The 17863-nt window shown below is 47.1% G+C and overlaps 1 protein-coding gene across 10 annotated transcripts in view; it reads right to left on the reverse strand.

Moving 5' to 3' along the window:
- The window catches only part of AOPEP (aminopeptidase O (putative)), a 392900-nt gene that overhangs the window by 149419 nt on the left and 225618 nt on the right, over positions 1-17863 (reverse strand). For 9 of the 10 annotated variants that reach the window (XR_011484978.1, XR_011484979.1, XM_070459519.1 and 6 more), the window contains exons 6-7: positions 7296-7485; positions 3193-3299 (exon numbers count right to left, since the gene is read on the reverse strand). The exons of the other annotated variant lie outside the window; for it this stretch is intronic. Coding sequence is in view for 7 of the 9 variants with exons in the window: in XM_070459519.1 (XP_070315620.1) it covers positions 3193-3299; positions 7296-7485 (297 nt within the window). In the remaining 2 variants the exon portion in view is untranslated. The remainder of the gene's footprint in view (positions 1-3192; positions 3300-7295; positions 7486-17863) is intronic. 10 annotated transcript variants of the gene reach the window in all.

The following is a 17863-nucleotide window of genomic DNA, read 5'->3' on the forward strand; positions in this document are numbered from 1 at the left end:
TCAAGGAGAGTGTGACATAGAAGCCAAGAGAAGAAAGTGTTTTTAGAAAGAGTGGTCAACCATGTTGAAAGTTGTTGCAAAGGTAAGTTGAAGTTTCCATTGCATCTGGCAACGTGAAACTAAGACTTCTAAATTTTTCTTGGTCCATTATTTCAAGGCCATGGGGAATCTTAAAAGAAAAGGAAAAAAGATAGCATCTTTGATTATCATTTTATGAGACTTCTTTCCCAAGGTCTTATTTGTGTATTAAAACAAAAATCTGAGAATAAATTTTTACAACCCTGGTTTTTCCTTTCACTTTCTGTCATTTCTAGGTTCTCTGTGCCCATTTAAGGGAGAATTCTAAGGGATGGGAGTAAACTAAACTGAGACTATATAATTCAGGGCAGGTTCAGAAACATTTCCTCTTCATTGTAAGTGCATCTGATAACAATATTTTCCATACTGATGTGCAACAAATCTTTCAAAAGCACTCATTTCATGGTTAGCCTAAATTTAGGCAAACACAATTTCTGAATACTAAGAAAAACAAATGCCATAATAAGCCTTCTAGCACAAGGGTCTAAAAATAGTGTATTCCTTCTTCCAGCCCCACACACAAAGGAAAAGCTCTTGGACGTCAGAAGTTCCATGAACCCCCGAGACAAGGCTCTCTGCATGTGTGCTGACTTCCCAGTGGACATCTGGCTGTTTATATATTGGGAACACATTTCATCAACTAACTTTAGTTATAATATCCTTACCTACTCGGATGGTCTGTGGTCATTTGGAACTGGAAGCATCAAAGGGACTTAGAGACTTGGAAAGTTGGGGACACTGAGTCTTGAGAGTCCTGAGTCTTGGCGGGATTGGTGAAATCACACAGCTCACGCACCAGTCTGTTCCTGCATCAGCCGCCTTAAAACAAACCTCCCAGACGCTCACCTTGCTCCCCTCCCAGCACAACTGCTCTCACGAAGTCCAGATTCAGTGTCTCTGCTACCTGACCTCCCATTCACTCTCTACCCACTTCAATCTGACTCCCTTCTCCACAGCTCGTGAATAAATGCATGCATGTCAAGGTCACCAACATCTTTCAAGTGATCCAAACAAAGGTCACTTTTCTCCATCCCTTTTACAACACCCCTCAGCAACATCTGACACCCCACTTCGGCTTCTTGACTCATTTTCTTTCCTGGCTTCCATGACTCCTGGCCTCTGGGTTTTCTCTACATTGATTTCCCCAGGTTCTCTGCTGACTCCTCATCTTCCTCCCAACCTCTTCTCTCACTTTTTTTTCTACCTGGTGATTTCAACGGGCTCAGAATTGTAAGTATCCATAGGGTGAATGTTTCAGTCTCTCCACTGAGCTCCTGACTTGTAAATCCCACTGCGTTCTCCACATTGAACATCTATTTGGCATATCAAACTTAACAACATGCAAGACCGAAATCTTTATTCTTCCCTCCAAAGCCTGCTCCTCCCAAAGTCTTTACCATCTCACCAAATGGCATCACCATCTGTCTACCCAGCTGCTCAAGTCAAAAGCCTAGAAGTCATTCTGGACACTTTCATTTTCCTTTTCTCCATATTCAACAGACCAAAGACCTGCCAGGTCCACTGCCAAAGCACGTCTTAAACAGGTCTCTTCCTGGGTCTACCCCGCCGCCACCAGGACCCCTAGTGTGGACTACTGCAGTCTGCTAACCCTTCTTGCTGCTTTCGTCTGCTGCCTGCAGTCATGCCATACAGCGGCCAGGGAAGCAGCGTAAAAACAACAGACAGATCGGATCCTCTGTCCTTAAGGCCCTGGAGCAACTCGGGATGATCCAGCTCCCACCCGCCTCTCCCGCCCTTCCAACCGCACCACCATCCTTTCTTCCTCAACCCCAGCATGCCAGGCCCTTTCCTGCCTCCAGGCCTTGGTGCTCCTCCAAGAGGCACTGCCCAGCCTCCCTACTATAAATCTCTGGGTTCCCTTCGCATCGACTTCTCACTGCCTGTAACTAGCTGTGCACACAAGAGGGTCCCCACTAAGTGTAAGTCCCAAGAGAGCCGGGGCCCTATCCACGGTGGCCACGTGTGTCGCCAACCCGGCAGCTGAGGGAAAGGATGCTCACAGTGGCGCTGGGTGGGGAGGGCAGGCTCCTGGCTCCTAAACAATGGATGAGTCAGCTGACGCCTGCGGTTAGTGTGCAAGGGAAGACATCTCCCTGGGAAGAGCGGCCACACCCAGCGCTGCTGCACAAAAGCACTGGCCAGCCTCACCGGGGTCAGGCTGGACTCGGCATTTCCTTCAGACTTTGGCCTTAGTGTGCAGTCACTGCAGAGGGGGGTGTTTATTTAAAAACAAGGAGCAACAGAACCGGTCCAGGCAGGCTCCTACCCAGGCAGTAGACTGGCCCTGGGGGCTGCCATCTAAACTAAGGGGCGATTCCTGGATGGCCGCCTTCCCACCTGTCTGACTACAGATTCCAAAGGCTTGGCTCCAGTCGACAGGGGGGCAGGAGGAAAGCTTCTGTTGCCATAGTAACCACAGTGCTCCTGGGGCCTAGGCTCAAGGTTTCAGATAAACAACTATTTAGAGAAGTGAAGAAAAGGAAAGGAGAGAAACCGTGCCCCCCCCCCCCCCCCAAATGGTGAAATGGCGAGAGAAGTAATCCAACAAGTGCTGCAAGACACGCTCTGAAAAGAAAACCAGGGAGCCAAGAGTAGAATCCTCCCACCGGCACGGGAGTGGCCTCCTGCTGGGGACCCAGCCGGAACAAAAGGCCCCATTGACACAAACATCTGTTACTACTAAACACTTAGGAATCAATATTTTCCTAAAGGCTTTTTTTTCTCTTTTCTCCTTTTGGCTTTAAAGGGTTACTGTCTGCCAGGCTACCAGATCCTCACCTTCTCCAAAGTCCACGGTCAACCATGTAAAGTGACTATTAGAACTTCAAACGAAGAATTTGATCCTGGAAATGGCCCTGTGCTAGTTGTTTTCCTGAACACAGACACGGGGAAAATGTCAGAAGGCAAATCCAAACCCACGCCCTGAAAGACTTAAAATGTTAACAATCACATCCCTGGGAGGATGAGTAATCTAGCCCAATTTAATTTAAAAAGGAAACCCAGCAGATTTAAGAGATGGCCTGGGTGTGCCTTGAAGGGAAGGAGGAGCGAGATGGGGAGGACGGGAAGGTGACAGGATCAGGGGGACTTTACCTCAACACCTGCATTTCCTCCGGGGAGTTCTGCACCTCGTCCTGGAGGCGATGCCAGCGCAGGCAAGCCCTCAGCTCCTGCTGCTCCTGGGCCTCGTGCGGGGCCAGCTGCTTGGAGCACAGACACACAGACACACATGCACAAAACACAGTCACTGCTGTCCTCTGCAGGGTCAGCCGCCAATGGAGCAGCGGGCTTTGTTTCGGGGGGGATGGCACAGACAGCCCCCACTGTGCCTTGTGCCCCACAGGGAAAGTCCGAGGGCCAAAGAGGCCTTTCAGGTCCTCAAACGAAGAACCGGCCCTCCCTCCCGCGCTGCCTGCTTGGGAGGTGCCCCCTGGTCTGACAGCCTCCCCGCCTCCCCCTGTCCGCCCCGCCCTGGAGAGAGCAGACCTCCCTAGGGGCCAGTTTCCACTCTGATTCCTTCCAGCCCTGTCTTGCCTTGTCTTTTCACACAGGGTGGGAAAGGTCCCCTCCATTTACCTCCTATTTTTTCCCAGCCCCCAGTTTTGTTAAGGGCTGTTTACAGTGGAGCCTGCTAATGTAACCCAGATGACTCTGTTTGCATATAACCAGGAAGAGCGCAATGCCTGGACTCCCTCTCTGGCAGGAAGGCCATCACCCCTGCCCTACTGGTCAGAACTGGCTGCTGTCACCCGTGTGCTCACAAGGCCCCTCGGCTTTAAATGCCACAGTGGGGGGTGGGTGGGGTGGGCAGCAGGACATCCACTGGGGAGGGAACTGTCAGTGCCTATAGGCATTCCTGGAAACTGACAGATATTTACTGATTTTCTGCTAGGCCCTGGGGACATAATGGACACAGCTATGAACTTGAGGAGTCCAGGGAGACAGATGAGAATACTAACCACTGGAGTCCAGTGATGGTAGGGGTTTAGGAAGGACTCCAGAGCCCCCCAGACAACCAGGGTGTTCAGAAGGTTTTCCTGTGGAGGGGATGGGGTTTGAACTGGTCCTCAAGGAAAGCAGGAGTCAGCCAGGAGAGGAGGAATTTCAGGAAGAGGGGAAGCATGTACAAAGCTCGTGGGGCCTGGAAAGAGTGTGAAATGTTTTAAAAATGGGGAAGGTTAGGGTTGGCCAGGGAGCAGGCTGCCATTCAGGGAGGGACAGAAGTGCCAAGTAGCTAGCAGTGGTGATATGATCAACAAAACTTGTGTGTCCTGTTGTTATGGACTGAATTGTGTTCCCCCAGCAGAAATCCTATGTTGAAGACCTAGTCACTGGTGTGACTGTGTTTGGAGATAGGCGCCTCTAAGGAGGTAATTAAGGTTAAACAAGTTCAAAAGGATGAGGCCCTAATCCAATAGGGTTGGTGTCTTTGTAAGGAGAGGAAGAGACACTGAAACTCTCTCTCTGCGCCATCTGACGACATAGTGAGAGGATGGCCCTCATCAAGCCAGGGAAGAGAGGCCCCACCAGAAACCAAGCCTGTCAGCACCTCCATCTTGAACTTTGCCTGTTTAAGCCTCCTGGTCTGTGGTACTTTGTCATGGCAGCCTGAGCCGACTAAGACACCTGTAAAGGTGATGACAAGTTGTATGACTCAACTTGCCACTAATTCAATTCACTTCTCTGTGTGGAACGCCGCTGAGAGGAGTGGAGGTTTCTATCTCCTTGTTCAGAGATCCCCCACTCCCCTTTGCTGTACTTGATAATGTGTGGCGCTGCAAAGTACAGTCTCCTGGGCAGAAAAGCAACATTGCACTCTCATGCCTTGTTCAGTGATGAAGCAACCTGTTAAGCGGGAGAGTCCCCTGAGGCCACCCACCCTTTTCTGCCCTGAGGAGCACTTTTCTCTGGCTGAGGAGGCTTGGCAGGGACCACCAGCAGCTCAGTCTTATACCTTCAAGGAAGGGATCAGAGCAAGCGATGAACCCTGGAAATGTTTCCAAACTTTGTGCTGATTCCAGAATGGACACTTCACTTCAGGGGGTGTCTGTGTTTTCACACACTGAAGATTTACTGCATGCACCTTGAAGGATGATGAGGTGGACTGCCCCCTACTCCAGGTTAAGGGTAAAATAGGGACAGTGAAACTTTAACCCCTATTTCCCTTTGAGGCTCATAAGAAGTCATCTCCTCCAAGAAGGCTTTCTGGATTTTCTCATATCCAGCCTCTTTCATCTTTGAACTCCCATACTACTTAGTGTTTACCTCTCTTTTCTAACTTATTTTCTTCTTCCTTCCACTATATGCTTTCCATATCTTCAAAACTAGACTCTGACCTTTCTCAAAGCAGCGCGGTGGACTTAGCCTTTTATCTCTATGAATCTAGCAGAGAATGGACACATGGAAGGTTTATAGCTGTGAGATGCAGCCAGGCCAGTCTTGTGCCTCTATCAGTACTGATAGATGCAGGGCAGAACAGCTAGAGGCAGGACCCAAGCAAAGAGATTCCAGGAGGCAGAGGCAAGAGGAAGGATAAAGGGGGAGTGCTCTTTGGGGATTCAGGACATAAAGGGCAGAGAGATGGCCATCAGACACCTGACATACACTCCTGATCACCAGAATAGCACAAATCTGATCGTCTCCAACGGAAGCACCTCAGGGGAGAGATGGTGAGAGAGGCACATTTACACTAAACCTATTCACTCCTTGCTGAATGCCTACTCCACGCAAGGTGGGGGCAAAAACAAGGATGAAGAGAACAGGAGGGACAACGGGTATTTCTTGCACGCACTCCATGCGTTAGGCATGGTGCTAATAAGCTCATTCACACACCACCCCTTGCACTCTGCAAGGTTAAGCATTTTAAAAATGAGGAAACTGAGCCTCAGGCAGGTGACTTAACCTCCTGACACTCACAAAGCTGGTAAACAGCACAGCTGGGATTCCAACCTGGGTCCTACTTCAAACCCAGCCTTTCTGCTCAAGAATCTGCCATGTGACCTCTCTTCACAGGATTCTGCGTGGAGGGGGACACAGCTCTGCACACTGCTAGCTCAGCAGCCAAGGTGGGAAAGGGGGGTGGGAGGATGAGCAGGCCACTGTGCCACTGCGAAAGAGGTCATCGCCTACTCATGGGGACAGGAGGAAGAAGAAGCAAGTGAGAAAAAAGAGGTAAGCACAACTGCAGTGGAAACTCAAAGTTTCTAGAAGAGCACTACTGAACTGTGAATGAGACGAAGAGCCTGGGCTATCAAAGGAAGGTGACCTTAAGCTGGCTAGTGAAAGGATTTCAACAGGCAGAAGGAACTTGAACAAAATCATGCAGATATGTACAAACTTGCAAATTTCAGAAGAATTCAAATAGTCCAGTACGCAGAGACGGTAGGGGAAAAGACGTGACCCAGATACTAGGAATTGGAAAACAAGCAGGAAGCAGGTTAGCTGCCATATCTCCCTTATTGCTGGTGCCTAATTCTTTAAAGTTGAGGTTGTAAACTAGGACTGTGTTAACCAGGTCTGGCCTCGGTGTGTATTTAGTCTGCATATTTTTCACACTGATAAATGTCACATAAAAATCCAGAGTCATAGTTTCTTTTAAAACACTAGAAGTCCAGGCTTTACTGGGCCCTCCTTTCAACATGACAGCAATTGGCCAGGACTGAGGGGAAGCGGCCGGTGTACCACAGTCCTCCCCGTTCCCTAATCTGCAACACCAGCTGCTTCATTCCTCATTACTTGCAGCAGACATCTGAGATCATCACTCTGGATTTAAAATTTCACCTCATCACTTAACAAAGCAGAACATGGTCGATGTCAACACAACCACAGGCATAAAGGAGTGCTTGCGTACGCCACAGCACCACCTGTTCTGCAAGTCTCTGCTCAAACGTCTCCTCATCAGAGACCTTCTCTGATAAGCACCTTCTAAAACAGCACTTCCTCCACCCCTCTCTATCTGGCTTCATTTTCTTGACAGTACTCATCCCTACAAGTTGCAGATGCTGTTGTTTACCTACCTGGTCTCCTGTCATCACTAGATCGCGAACCCCAGTGAACCCCACAGGGAGCAAGGTCTCTCCTCTCATTTACAAAGCAAACAGAACAAGTACCTAGGTGCATAATGAGCACTCAATACCTATCTGTTGAATGAGAACTTGACTCTGGGTACTGAAATGCTTAGTGCACTTGAAATTTACCTGCTGTGCCTTGGCCCAGAACACATCTTCCAAGTGAGTGGCAAACCCTTCACTCAGCCACTCCTCTGTCCAGTCTCGAGCCCCAATCGCCAGGCCAAACCAGGAATGAGCAATTTCATGGCAGAGACGGGTCCCACAGAGCTGGCTCATTCCAGTCAAGGTGCTCTGAGAGAGGAAGATGATGTGTGGGCTGTGGATAATGGGGGAGAAAACACACAAGAGTCTTGTCAGGGCCTGTCCTCATGACCGCCCCCCTGGGGGAGCTTTCTCAGCCCTGCCAGCCTGTTATTATCATGTGCATGCTAGATCACGACTGATAGGCTCGCAACTTAGATGCTTTTAGAAATAAATAAAGTGGCAGTTTGTGTTCCTGGCAGCGGTTCAGGCTGCCGTTTCTGCCAAGCAGTTGTCTCCGTCATCAAAAGGCTATTACCTGTAATAAGTAACCTGCATCGAGGTTTACACTGAAGAAATTACAAGGCGATGGAAGCGTTTACTCTGAAATCTGGACTGTAAAAGAAGAGCAGGTGTGGGAACGCGAAGCCCATGCTGTCAAGACAGTGATCAAAGAAGACCCTTCAGCCAAAAATCTGAGTAGCTTACAGACAAAGTGAGAAGTCACGCAGAAGGACAGGAAAAGCCGAGAAGAATGGAACCAAACATTTTCTATTTCAGGCCAGGGCTGGTTACAGAGGTAACAAACTCACAGGTTCCCTGGATGGGTGAGGTTTCAAGAGACTCTGATAAAGGCTGAATCTCTGTAAGGCTGAGATTTTCAAAGGCATCTTTTCCTATCTACAGACGCTTATAATTCACATGACACAATGACAGGCAGAAAGAGAGAAGGAAGTTCACTCACTCAGTTGTGCAAATGGCCCCAGAGCTGGCACCAGCCAGGGAGATTTATTAATATCTAATCTCATTTCCCATACTTTGTTTTAAAACCCCAAACACCATGATTAGAGCTGCATTGATGAAACGGGAGGAAGGGAGGCTGAAGAGAGAAGTGGTAAAGGGAATATACCTCCTGTGCTTTGGTATTTCTCATTTATCCAGGACTTGTTTACAGTCTTATGAATGAAGAATTTGCTTTGAAAAAAAAACCTCTCCTCCATCAATTGAACACAAGTAGTTGTGAAACCTTCCAAATTAAGAAACTGTACACACTGGTTCCTTCCTTTAAAAGCCACGCATTTGCCATCATGTGGGCTCTGCACAAGCCAGAACTGCTTGCAGATTCGTCCTCCGCCCCCACGGCCACCAGTAGAGAAAACCCCACCTGTATTTCCCTTGCACAACCTCACCCATTCAGCTCAGGGAGCTCAACTGAAATCGCGGCAGTCGTGTGTGCCAAAACAGACAGCTTTCATGTGCAATAATAACAGGGCAGGCACGCAAATGAGAAAGTGTCTGCCAGGATTTCAGCAGAGTCCACCAGAAACTCCAGGAAATAAAAGTGTAGCTGGGACACTTAGGATACAAGGGTGCAATGCAGCAGGCGCCAACAGTATTTCAGAGCACTAACTCAGAGAAAGAAAAAAAAAGGAAGCCAGGAAGGAACGCAGGAGGGACGTAGAGAAGGGTGAGAGGGATGGAGGAGGGTGGGAGGGAACCAAGAGGCACAGGAGCTAAACTTCCTCTTCCTGAGAAAGTCGCCCATGGAGAAGACAAACTGCGAAACCTGGCATTTTCAAGTAAATGACCCTTTGCTCTGGCATGTGCAGCGCTACAAAGAAAAGCCACAGAAATGTACCAAGTAAATAACATTCCAGACATACTGCTGGCAGCACTTCACCCTTTTGGCTAAAACAAAACAGAAGTAACTTCAGGCTTTGTAAACAGGCTCAAAGACAAGCCTGCATTGGAAAGGTCTGCTGGCCAGAGACCCAGACGGTGCACGCAGAGTTACAGACATGGTGTGGCTGAGCCGACCCCTCGGCCCAGGAGGGGTACACACGCTGATGACTGTGAAATTGCAGACTGTTCATGAGGAAAAAGCCTGCCCTGTCCACGGTGACCTGCTGGCTGCTTTGTCCCAGGGTGGAAGTTGATCCAGGCCCTTTTATGCAAATATCAAAGTCTGAGAGCGCTAAAGGAATGCACAAAACAGCTGTGTGGGGGTGGCATTTCATTTTCCTGTCCTGTAATTTTTCCCCTTCAATAGTCTTCGTTGTCTCCACCAGACCCGGTATTTTGGAGATACCACCCTGGCCTTGGTTGGGCTCAGGACAGACCCAGACATTGCTGGAATGGTGCCTAAATTCCCATTCCCTGTCCTCAAAACTCTCTTCCTAGCCAGGGAGAAATGTGTTTCCTACTGTCTTCTCAGAAAACCGAAACTTAAACTTTCTTCTAGATTGGAAGGATGTGCGTTTTGCTTGATACAAATGACCCTATTATCAGTGGAAAACATGATCTTCTCCCTGAAAAGCAATTTTCCAGTTGAGAACCAGACCCCAAATTCTCCTGCAGCAGAGTTTTCTGTCTAAGGTTGGGTTTTACCTATGGATCATACCTCCCTATAAAGATGGCTTCTTTCTTAAACTAAATTAAAAACACAGAGTGAGGTTTTGATAATCTTTCTCAAGGGTTGTTAACAAAATCCTGGACATAAAAGGACAAATAGAATTTTTTTTCAAGTTAAGGAGAATTTACTACTCTCCTTTTGAACTTAAATGTCAGGATTTTTCATGGTAACTAGAATTTTTAAACTGCTTTTTTTTCAACAATGAATGAAGAACAGTATAATGCTCAAACTCACTTCAAGGAGTATATATTAAATATTCCTCTACCAACAGATAATTTCTTTCACACCCTTCTTCAAAACAGAATGAATGTTTAGAGTTCTCTACTCAAACCTTTCACTTGATTTATAAGTTTCACCCCTGGGCTCTCCACATTTTTCCAAGTTGTCAGACGCGTACTCATGGTCCCAGTCAGTCAGCCGGGCATCAGTCTTCCCTCTGACAAGCTCCATTTGAAAACGGGTTTTCTTTTTTTCTTTTTTCCCTTGAAAGGGCCTGTGTCAACGGCCTCTACAAACGCCAAATTGTTGATTCATCATCATTACAGAGGGTGGAAGATAATCACTTCAATGACATCTTCATCCTAAAAAGTTTATTTAAAAAAATGTTTTTTTCAAAATCACAGAGTTGATCACTTTTCCCAAATAAGAAACGGGTGGGAAAGTAATACTTTCAACTCTCAAAAAGCACAGTGCCTCTTCTTTGTATTCTCCGTCATAAATTCTCACTGCAAGTGATCTCGGGGCCAGCGGGGCAGGGCAGGGGGCGGGGCGGGGCAGGGGGCGGGGCGGGGCCCCAGCGGGACACGTGTGCTCCTTCCTTCCCGGGAGACCACCGGCGGGGCTGCCTCCCGACAAAGGCCACGTGGTATTGTCTGTCTGCTGCCTCCCCCCTCAAGTTTAAAAATATCATTTCTGGTCTGAAAACAGTTTCTCGAGACTGTTCCTAAAGGCTCCCTCCCCACCCAGATTAGAAGGCTGTGTCCGTTAATTTAAAACATGCTTCTAGCAGAGGAGGAAGGAGTGCCTTCATTACTCTCAGGAGCCGCTCCAGTCCTTCGGGAGGAATTCAATTTGGAGAGGAAATGGAGAATTTCATCAGATCTTAAGCAGGGGCTGGTGTGTGATTTATTTCTGCTTTGTTCAGGGAGACGTGACCAGCGTGGCCCACCCTGCGGCTCAGGGAGAGGTATAGCTCTGCGGGCTCCAGCCCAGCACCGCGGCCCCAGCAGGTCAGAGCAGGCTGCAGGCCGACCCAGAGGACAGGAAATTGCTTTTGCTTAGGGACAAGAAGAACCCTAGGGCACCCCACCATTATCCTGGAGCAGATCCAACACCCCTTAGGGGGAGCAGATTCACTTTTTATACAGGTCCTTGGGAAGTGCGTCCAGGAAACAGACACATACTCACCAAGCTTGAACTTATGGGTTCAAAGTTTTTCACAGTCTCAACAACATGTGGAGCCCAACATTCCATTCCAGAGAGAAAAGAAAAAATCAAGAAAGGGAACCCTGAGTACTTCCAGAGTTAACCTGGATAGTTCTAAAAGGACCTCATGATGATATGAAAGCAACTTTTGCTTGCATGACTTAATAAATTGCAAATATAATCTGGATAACTGAAAGGTTAAAGATTCGGAAGGCTTCCCACGTGGCTCAGTGGTAAAGAATCTGACTGCCAGTGCAGGAGACACGGGAGATGTGGGTTCTAGCCCTGGGTTCGGAAGATTCCCCTGGAGTATTCTTGCCTGGGAAACTTGATGGACAGAGGAGCCTGGTAGGCTACAGTCCATGGGGTCACAAAGAGTTGGATATGGTTGAGCATGCATACAGACTCAGGGTAAGTAGCCTGGGGCAATGTGAAAGGGAGGACAAATAGGAGTTACCCATCCCTTGGTAACATTTCATGCAAAGATGGGCACAATAAAGGACAGAATGGTATGGACCTAACAGAAGCAGGAGATATTAAGAAGAGGTGGCAAGAATACACAGAACTGTACAAAAAAGATCTTCATGACCCAGGTAACACAATGGTGTGATCACTCACCTAGAGCCACACATCCTGGAATGTGAAGTCAAGTGGGCCTTAGGAAGCATCACTACGGACAAAACTAGTGGAGGTGATGAAATTCCAGTTGAGCTATTTCAAATCCTAAAAGATGATGCTGTGAAAGTGCTGCACTCAATATGCCAGCAAATTTGGAAAACTCAGCAGTGGCCACAGGACTAGAAAAGGTCAGTTTTCATTCCAATCCCAAAGAAAGGCAATGCCAAAGAATGTTCAAACTACTGCACAATTGCACTCATCTCACACGCTAGCAAAGTAATGCTCAAAATTCTCCAAGAAAGGCTTCAACAGTACATGAACCGTGAACTTCCAGATGTTCAAGCTAGAGTTAGAAAGGGCAGAGGAACCAGAGATCAAGTTGCCAACATCCCTTGGATCATCAAAAAAGCTAGAGAGTTCAAAAAAAAAACACCTACTTCTTTATTGACTATGCCAAAGCCTTTGACTGTGTGGATCACAACAAACTGTGGAAAATTCTTCAAAAGGTGGAAACACCAAACCACCTTACTTGCCTCCTGAGAAATCTGTATGCAGGTCAAGAAGCAACAGTTAGAACCAGACATGAAACAATGGACTGGTTCCAAATTGGGAAAGGAGTATGTCAAGGCTATATATTGTCACCCTGCTTATTTAATTTATATGCAGAGTATATCATGTGAAATGCCAGGCTGGATGAAGCACAAGCTGGAATCAAGATTGCCAGGAGAAATATCAATAGCCTCAGATATGCACATGACACCACCCTTATGGCAGAGAGCGAAGATGAACTAAAGAGCCCCTTGATGAAAGTGAAAGAGGAGAATAAAAATGTTGGCTTAAAACAGCATTCAAAAAACTACGATCATGGCATCCAGACCCATCACTTCATGGCAAATAGATGGGGAAACAGTGGAAACAGTAAGAGACTTTATTTTTTGGGGCCCCAAAATCACTGCAGATGGTGACTGTAGCCATGAAGTTAAAAGATGCTTGCTCCTTGGAAGAAAACCTATGAACAACCTAGAGAGCATATTAAAAAGCAGAGACATTACTTTGCCAACAAAGGTCCATCTAGTCAAAGCTATGGTTTTTCCAGTAGTCATGTGTGGATGTGAGAGTTGAACTATAAAGAAAGCTGAGCACCTAAGAATTGATGGTTTTTTGAACTGTGGTGTTGAAGACTCTTGAGAGTCCCTTGAACTGCAAGGAGATCCAACCAGTCCATCCTAAAGATTAGTCCTGGGTGCTCATTGGAAGGACTGATGTTGAAGATGAAACTCCAACACTTTGGCCATCTGATGCAAAGAACTGACCCATTAGAAAAGACCCTAATGCTGGGAAAGATCGAAGGCAAGAGGAGAAGGGGACAACAGAGGATAATACACTTGAATGGCATCACTGACTCGATGGAAGTGAGTCTGAGCAAGCTCCGGGAGTTGGTGACAGACAGGAAAGCCTGGCATGCTGCAGTCCACGGGGTCACAATGAGTCAGACATGATTGAGCTACTGAACTGAACTGAATTCCTTGGTGCTGGAGAAGATCTTGAGAGTCCCTTGGACAGCTAGGAGATCAAACCATTCAATCCTAAAGGAAATCAACCTTGAATATTCACTGGAAGGACTGCTGCTGAAAGCTGAAGGTCTAATACTTTGGCCACCCATGCAGAGAGCTGACTCACTGTAAAAGATGCCAGGAAAGACTGAAGGCAAAGGAGAAGGGGGCAGCAGAGGATGAGATGAGTAGGTAGCATTACCAACTCAATGGACATGAATTTGAACAAACTCTGCGAAGTAGTGGAGGATATAGGAGCCTGACATACCTCAGTCCATGGGTCGCAAAGAGTCGGACACAACTTAGTGACTGAACAACAAGCTCAGAACGTGCTTCCTCTTCCTCTGTCAGGTGTGATGTGGTTATGTGCCAGCATCTCACCTGGTACATTTACAAACCAAATGCTCATTTCCGGCCCCTTCATCTCTACAGTGAAATCCCTCAGTCCCACTCCCAGATGCAGTCTAAGGTACGGGACATATCTGTTGCCCCAAAGGAAAGAGGTGGCCCAGATGGGTCTGGAGGGCCCTTGCTTCCCTCTGGCTCTGGGACTGCTTCCTTCTGCTCCATCAGGCATTCCACCGTGGCCACATAGTATAGTCTAAGACTGGAGCCTTATGAGACATGAGGATGTGGCCCTTTCAGTAGCTGGAAGTGGAAACCAGATCTAAAAACTGTAAGAAAACTTACAGCATCTGACCAATACAAGGATTTAGGTTTGAGAGAAAAGGCTAAATTAGTATGTGTTTTCCTTTAAAAATGCTAAATAGCAAAGAGGCAAAAATATCTAGTCACTTATCTAAATGAATTTTGGCTCAAACTGCTAACATGACTGTAGCAGAGAGTGACTGAGTGGAATCCCCAGGGCCAGAGACTTCTACCAGAAACATCCTTCTAAAGACTCAAGTGCTTGAGTATGTGCAGTGTGCTAGGCACTGTATTTTATATACATCATCTCATTTAATCTACCTCATGACCTCAAGAGACAGATTTTTATCATCATCCCCATTTTTAAAAATGATGAAAATGAGGCACAGAGAGGTAAAGTGTGACTCAAGTTCACACGCCTGGTAAGTCATGGAGCTGGTATTCCTACTCACACATTCTTGACCCTGAAGCCCGACTCTTGACTTACTCTGCCCAGGGTCACTGGGTTTAGACCTGTGACTTCAGGATTCCACTTCCTCTCTGCCATCTCAAGCCTAGTGGCGCAACGATCACTACTATCCCTGGAACTCCATTTTCCGTGTTCACCCAAGAGGAGCCACCAGCCATGCCCCGCACCTCTCTCTGTTCCTTAAATTCATATCACAGTTAGAACTGACCGGAGGTTACCAGACCTTGTGATCAGCAGAGTTTCAGCCTCTTCCTGGTGAGAAGGAAGGTAGGGAAGGAAAGGACAGGGGAAAAGAGAGGGAAGGATCAGTAACACAGCTGATGCCTGCCCCCTCCACACCCTCCCCCCACCCCACAAGGGCTAAATTCCCGAGTGCAACACCCTTCTCCCTAACCTTGTCCCATGCCAGGTCCTGGTGGGCCACTGCAAGGAGATGCTTAGACAAGCAAGTGTGAGGGTGCGTGGGTCAGTGCTTAGGGTATGATTTTAGGATCCCAGGCAGGACAACATGCCATTCTGCCTACAGCTCCTCCCCAGCCTCTGCCTCCCACCCACTTTTGTTTAGGCCTGACTTCTTTTTCCTAAATAGATGTTATTTATTTATTTATTTATTTTTTAGAGAAGTTTTAGGTTCACAGAGAAACTGAACAGAAAGTACAAAAATTTCCCATATGCCCCTGCCTCCACATTCACACACAGCCTCCCCCACTATCAACATCCCCCATCAGAAGGTGCTTTTGTTATTAGAAATGACAGCTCTCTTGATGCATCACCACCCAGCGTCCGTAGTTTACATCAGGGCCCACTCTTGGTGTGGTGCATTCTGTGAATTTTGAACAAACATATCATGACATGTATCCACCATTATGGTATCGTACAGAATAGTTTCACTGCCAAGAAAATCTGATTTTTCTTTTTTTCAAGAAGAGATGGTTTAAAGCAGGTCACAAACTCAAAGGACTGCAGGAGCCAAGAAGATGACAAAAAGAGGAAGGTGGACAATGCAATGGAGGGAGTAGGATAACAGTGGGAAAGTAGACAATGATATGGAGGAAGCAGACAAGGAGATGAGAGAGTAGAGAGAGAGATGGGGAAGTAGATGAGATGCGGGAAGCTGATAACAAAAGTAAGGAAGCAGACAACAATAGAGGGAAGTGGATAAGGAGATGGGGAAGTAGATAATGAGAGGTGGGAAACAGATAAAATGAGGAAAGCAGATAACAAAAGGTAGGGAGTAGACAACAAGATGGGAAGTGGAGAACAAGATGAAGGAAGTAGATAATGAGATTCAGTTCAGTTCAGTTCAGTCGCTCATTCATGTCCAACTCTTTGCAACCTCATGAACCACAGGACGCCAGGCCTCCCTGTCCATCACCAACTCCCAGAGTTTACCCAAACTCATGTCCATTGAGTCGGTGATGCCATCTAACCATCTCAACTTCTGTCGTCCCCTTCTCCTCCTGCCCTCAATCTTTCCCAACATCAGGGTCTTTTCAAATGAGTCAGTTCTCCACATCAGGTGGCCAAAATATTGGAGTTTCAGCTTCAACATCAGTCCTTGCAATGAACACCCAGGACTGATTTCCTTTAGGATGGACTGCTTGGATCTCCTTGCATTCCAAGGGACTCTCAAGAGTCTTCTCCAACACCACAGTTCAAAAGCATCAATTCTTCTGTGCTCAGTTTTCTTTATAGTCCAATTCTCACATGACTACTGGAAAAACCATAGCCTTGACTAGACGGACCTTTGCTGATAAAGTAATGTCTCTGCTTTTTAATACGCTGTCTAGGGGCTTCCCTTGTAGTTCAGTCAGTAAAGAATCTGCCTGCAGTGCAGGAAACCTGGGTTCGATCCCTGGGTCGGGAAGATCCTCTGGAGAAGGAAACGGCAACCCACTCCAGTATTCTTGCCTGAGAAATCTCATGGACAGAAGAGCCTGATGGGCCGCAGTCCATGGGGTTGCAAAGAGTTGGGCATGACTGGGTGACTAACACTTACTTACTTAGGTTGGTCATAACTTTCCTTCCAAGGAGCAAGTGTCTTTTAACTTCATGGCTGCAGTCACCATCTGCAGTGATTTTGGAGCCCAAAAAAATACTCAGCCACTGTTTCCTCTGTTTCCCTATCTATTTGCCATGAAGTGATGGGACCGGATGCCATGATCTTAGTTTTCTGAATTTGAGCTTCAAGCCAACTTTTTCACTCTCCTCTTTCACTTTCATCAAGAGGCTCTTAGTTCTTCACTTTCTGCCATAAGGGTGGTGTCATCTGCATATCTGAGGTTATTGATATTTCTTCCTGCAGTTTTGATTTCAGCTTGTGCTTCCTCCAGCCCAGCGTTTCTCAAGATATACTCTGCACATAAGTTAAATAAGCAGGGTGACAATATACAGCCTTGACGTACTCCTTGTCCTGTTTGGAACCAGTCTGTTGTTCCATGTCCAGTTCTAACTGTTGCTTCCTGACCTGCATACAGGTTTCTCAAGAGGCAGGCCAGCCTTGACGTACAGCCTTGACATACTCCTTCTTCTATTTGGAACCAGATAACGAGATTAGGGGAGTGATAATAATATAGGGAAACAGGTAACTACAGGAGGAAAGTAGAAAACAACAGGAAGAAGTAAGACAAAATTTTAAAAATAACACTGTGCCACAGCAAACCAACCTATGGACAGGAGCTACAAGTTTATCATCTCTGTTTTACAGCGGTTATCTCAGGAGAAGTGCAGGGTTTCATTGCTCGTGGAGGTGTTAACTCCTGGATCCCACCATGTTTGACATGGCTGCTCATGGAAGACAGGGTAAGGCCTGAAAGCTGATAAAAGCTGGGAGGAGAGGGGGCTCTTACTGAGGCACAAGGAGGGGGAAAGGGGTGCTTCTGGGGATAGGGTTGGCCTTGGCCAACTGCTAAGAGAAAATAATAGCACGATAATGACAAAACATGGAGACCACCTCTGACTCTTGAAAACAGAGATCGGCTCTGGCCAAAGGCCGCAGAGTCATAGCAGAGTGGTGGACACTTCCCTTCTGTGGGCGGACATCGTCCCTAGTGCTGGTTTTCTGGACCTCAGCCCTGCATGCTGAGTGGAGGCATCCTTAGTATCGGTGTTAGGAGTTGACTGCACCTAACTTGGGCTACTCTGTCTTGAGAAGGTGGTGGGGTTGGCATCTTGTGGTCATGCTCACCTAAAAAGCTAAATAAAGCTGTAAGTGACTATTTCAGGTTTGAAAGCTAAAGAATCAAGAGACAAAAACCAGTATATGACAGAATTTTACAATTCCTCTGTTTCTGAATCTTAAGGTACATGTTCAACCTAAGGAGGCTCT

This window comes from Odocoileus virginianus, chromosome 31 (genome assembly GCF_023699985.2).
Source record: "Odocoileus virginianus isolate 20LAN1187 ecotype Illinois chromosome 31, Ovbor_1.2, whole genome shotgun sequence".
Lineage (NCBI taxonomy): Eukaryota > Metazoa > Chordata > Mammalia > Artiodactyla > Cervidae > Odocoileus > Odocoileus virginianus.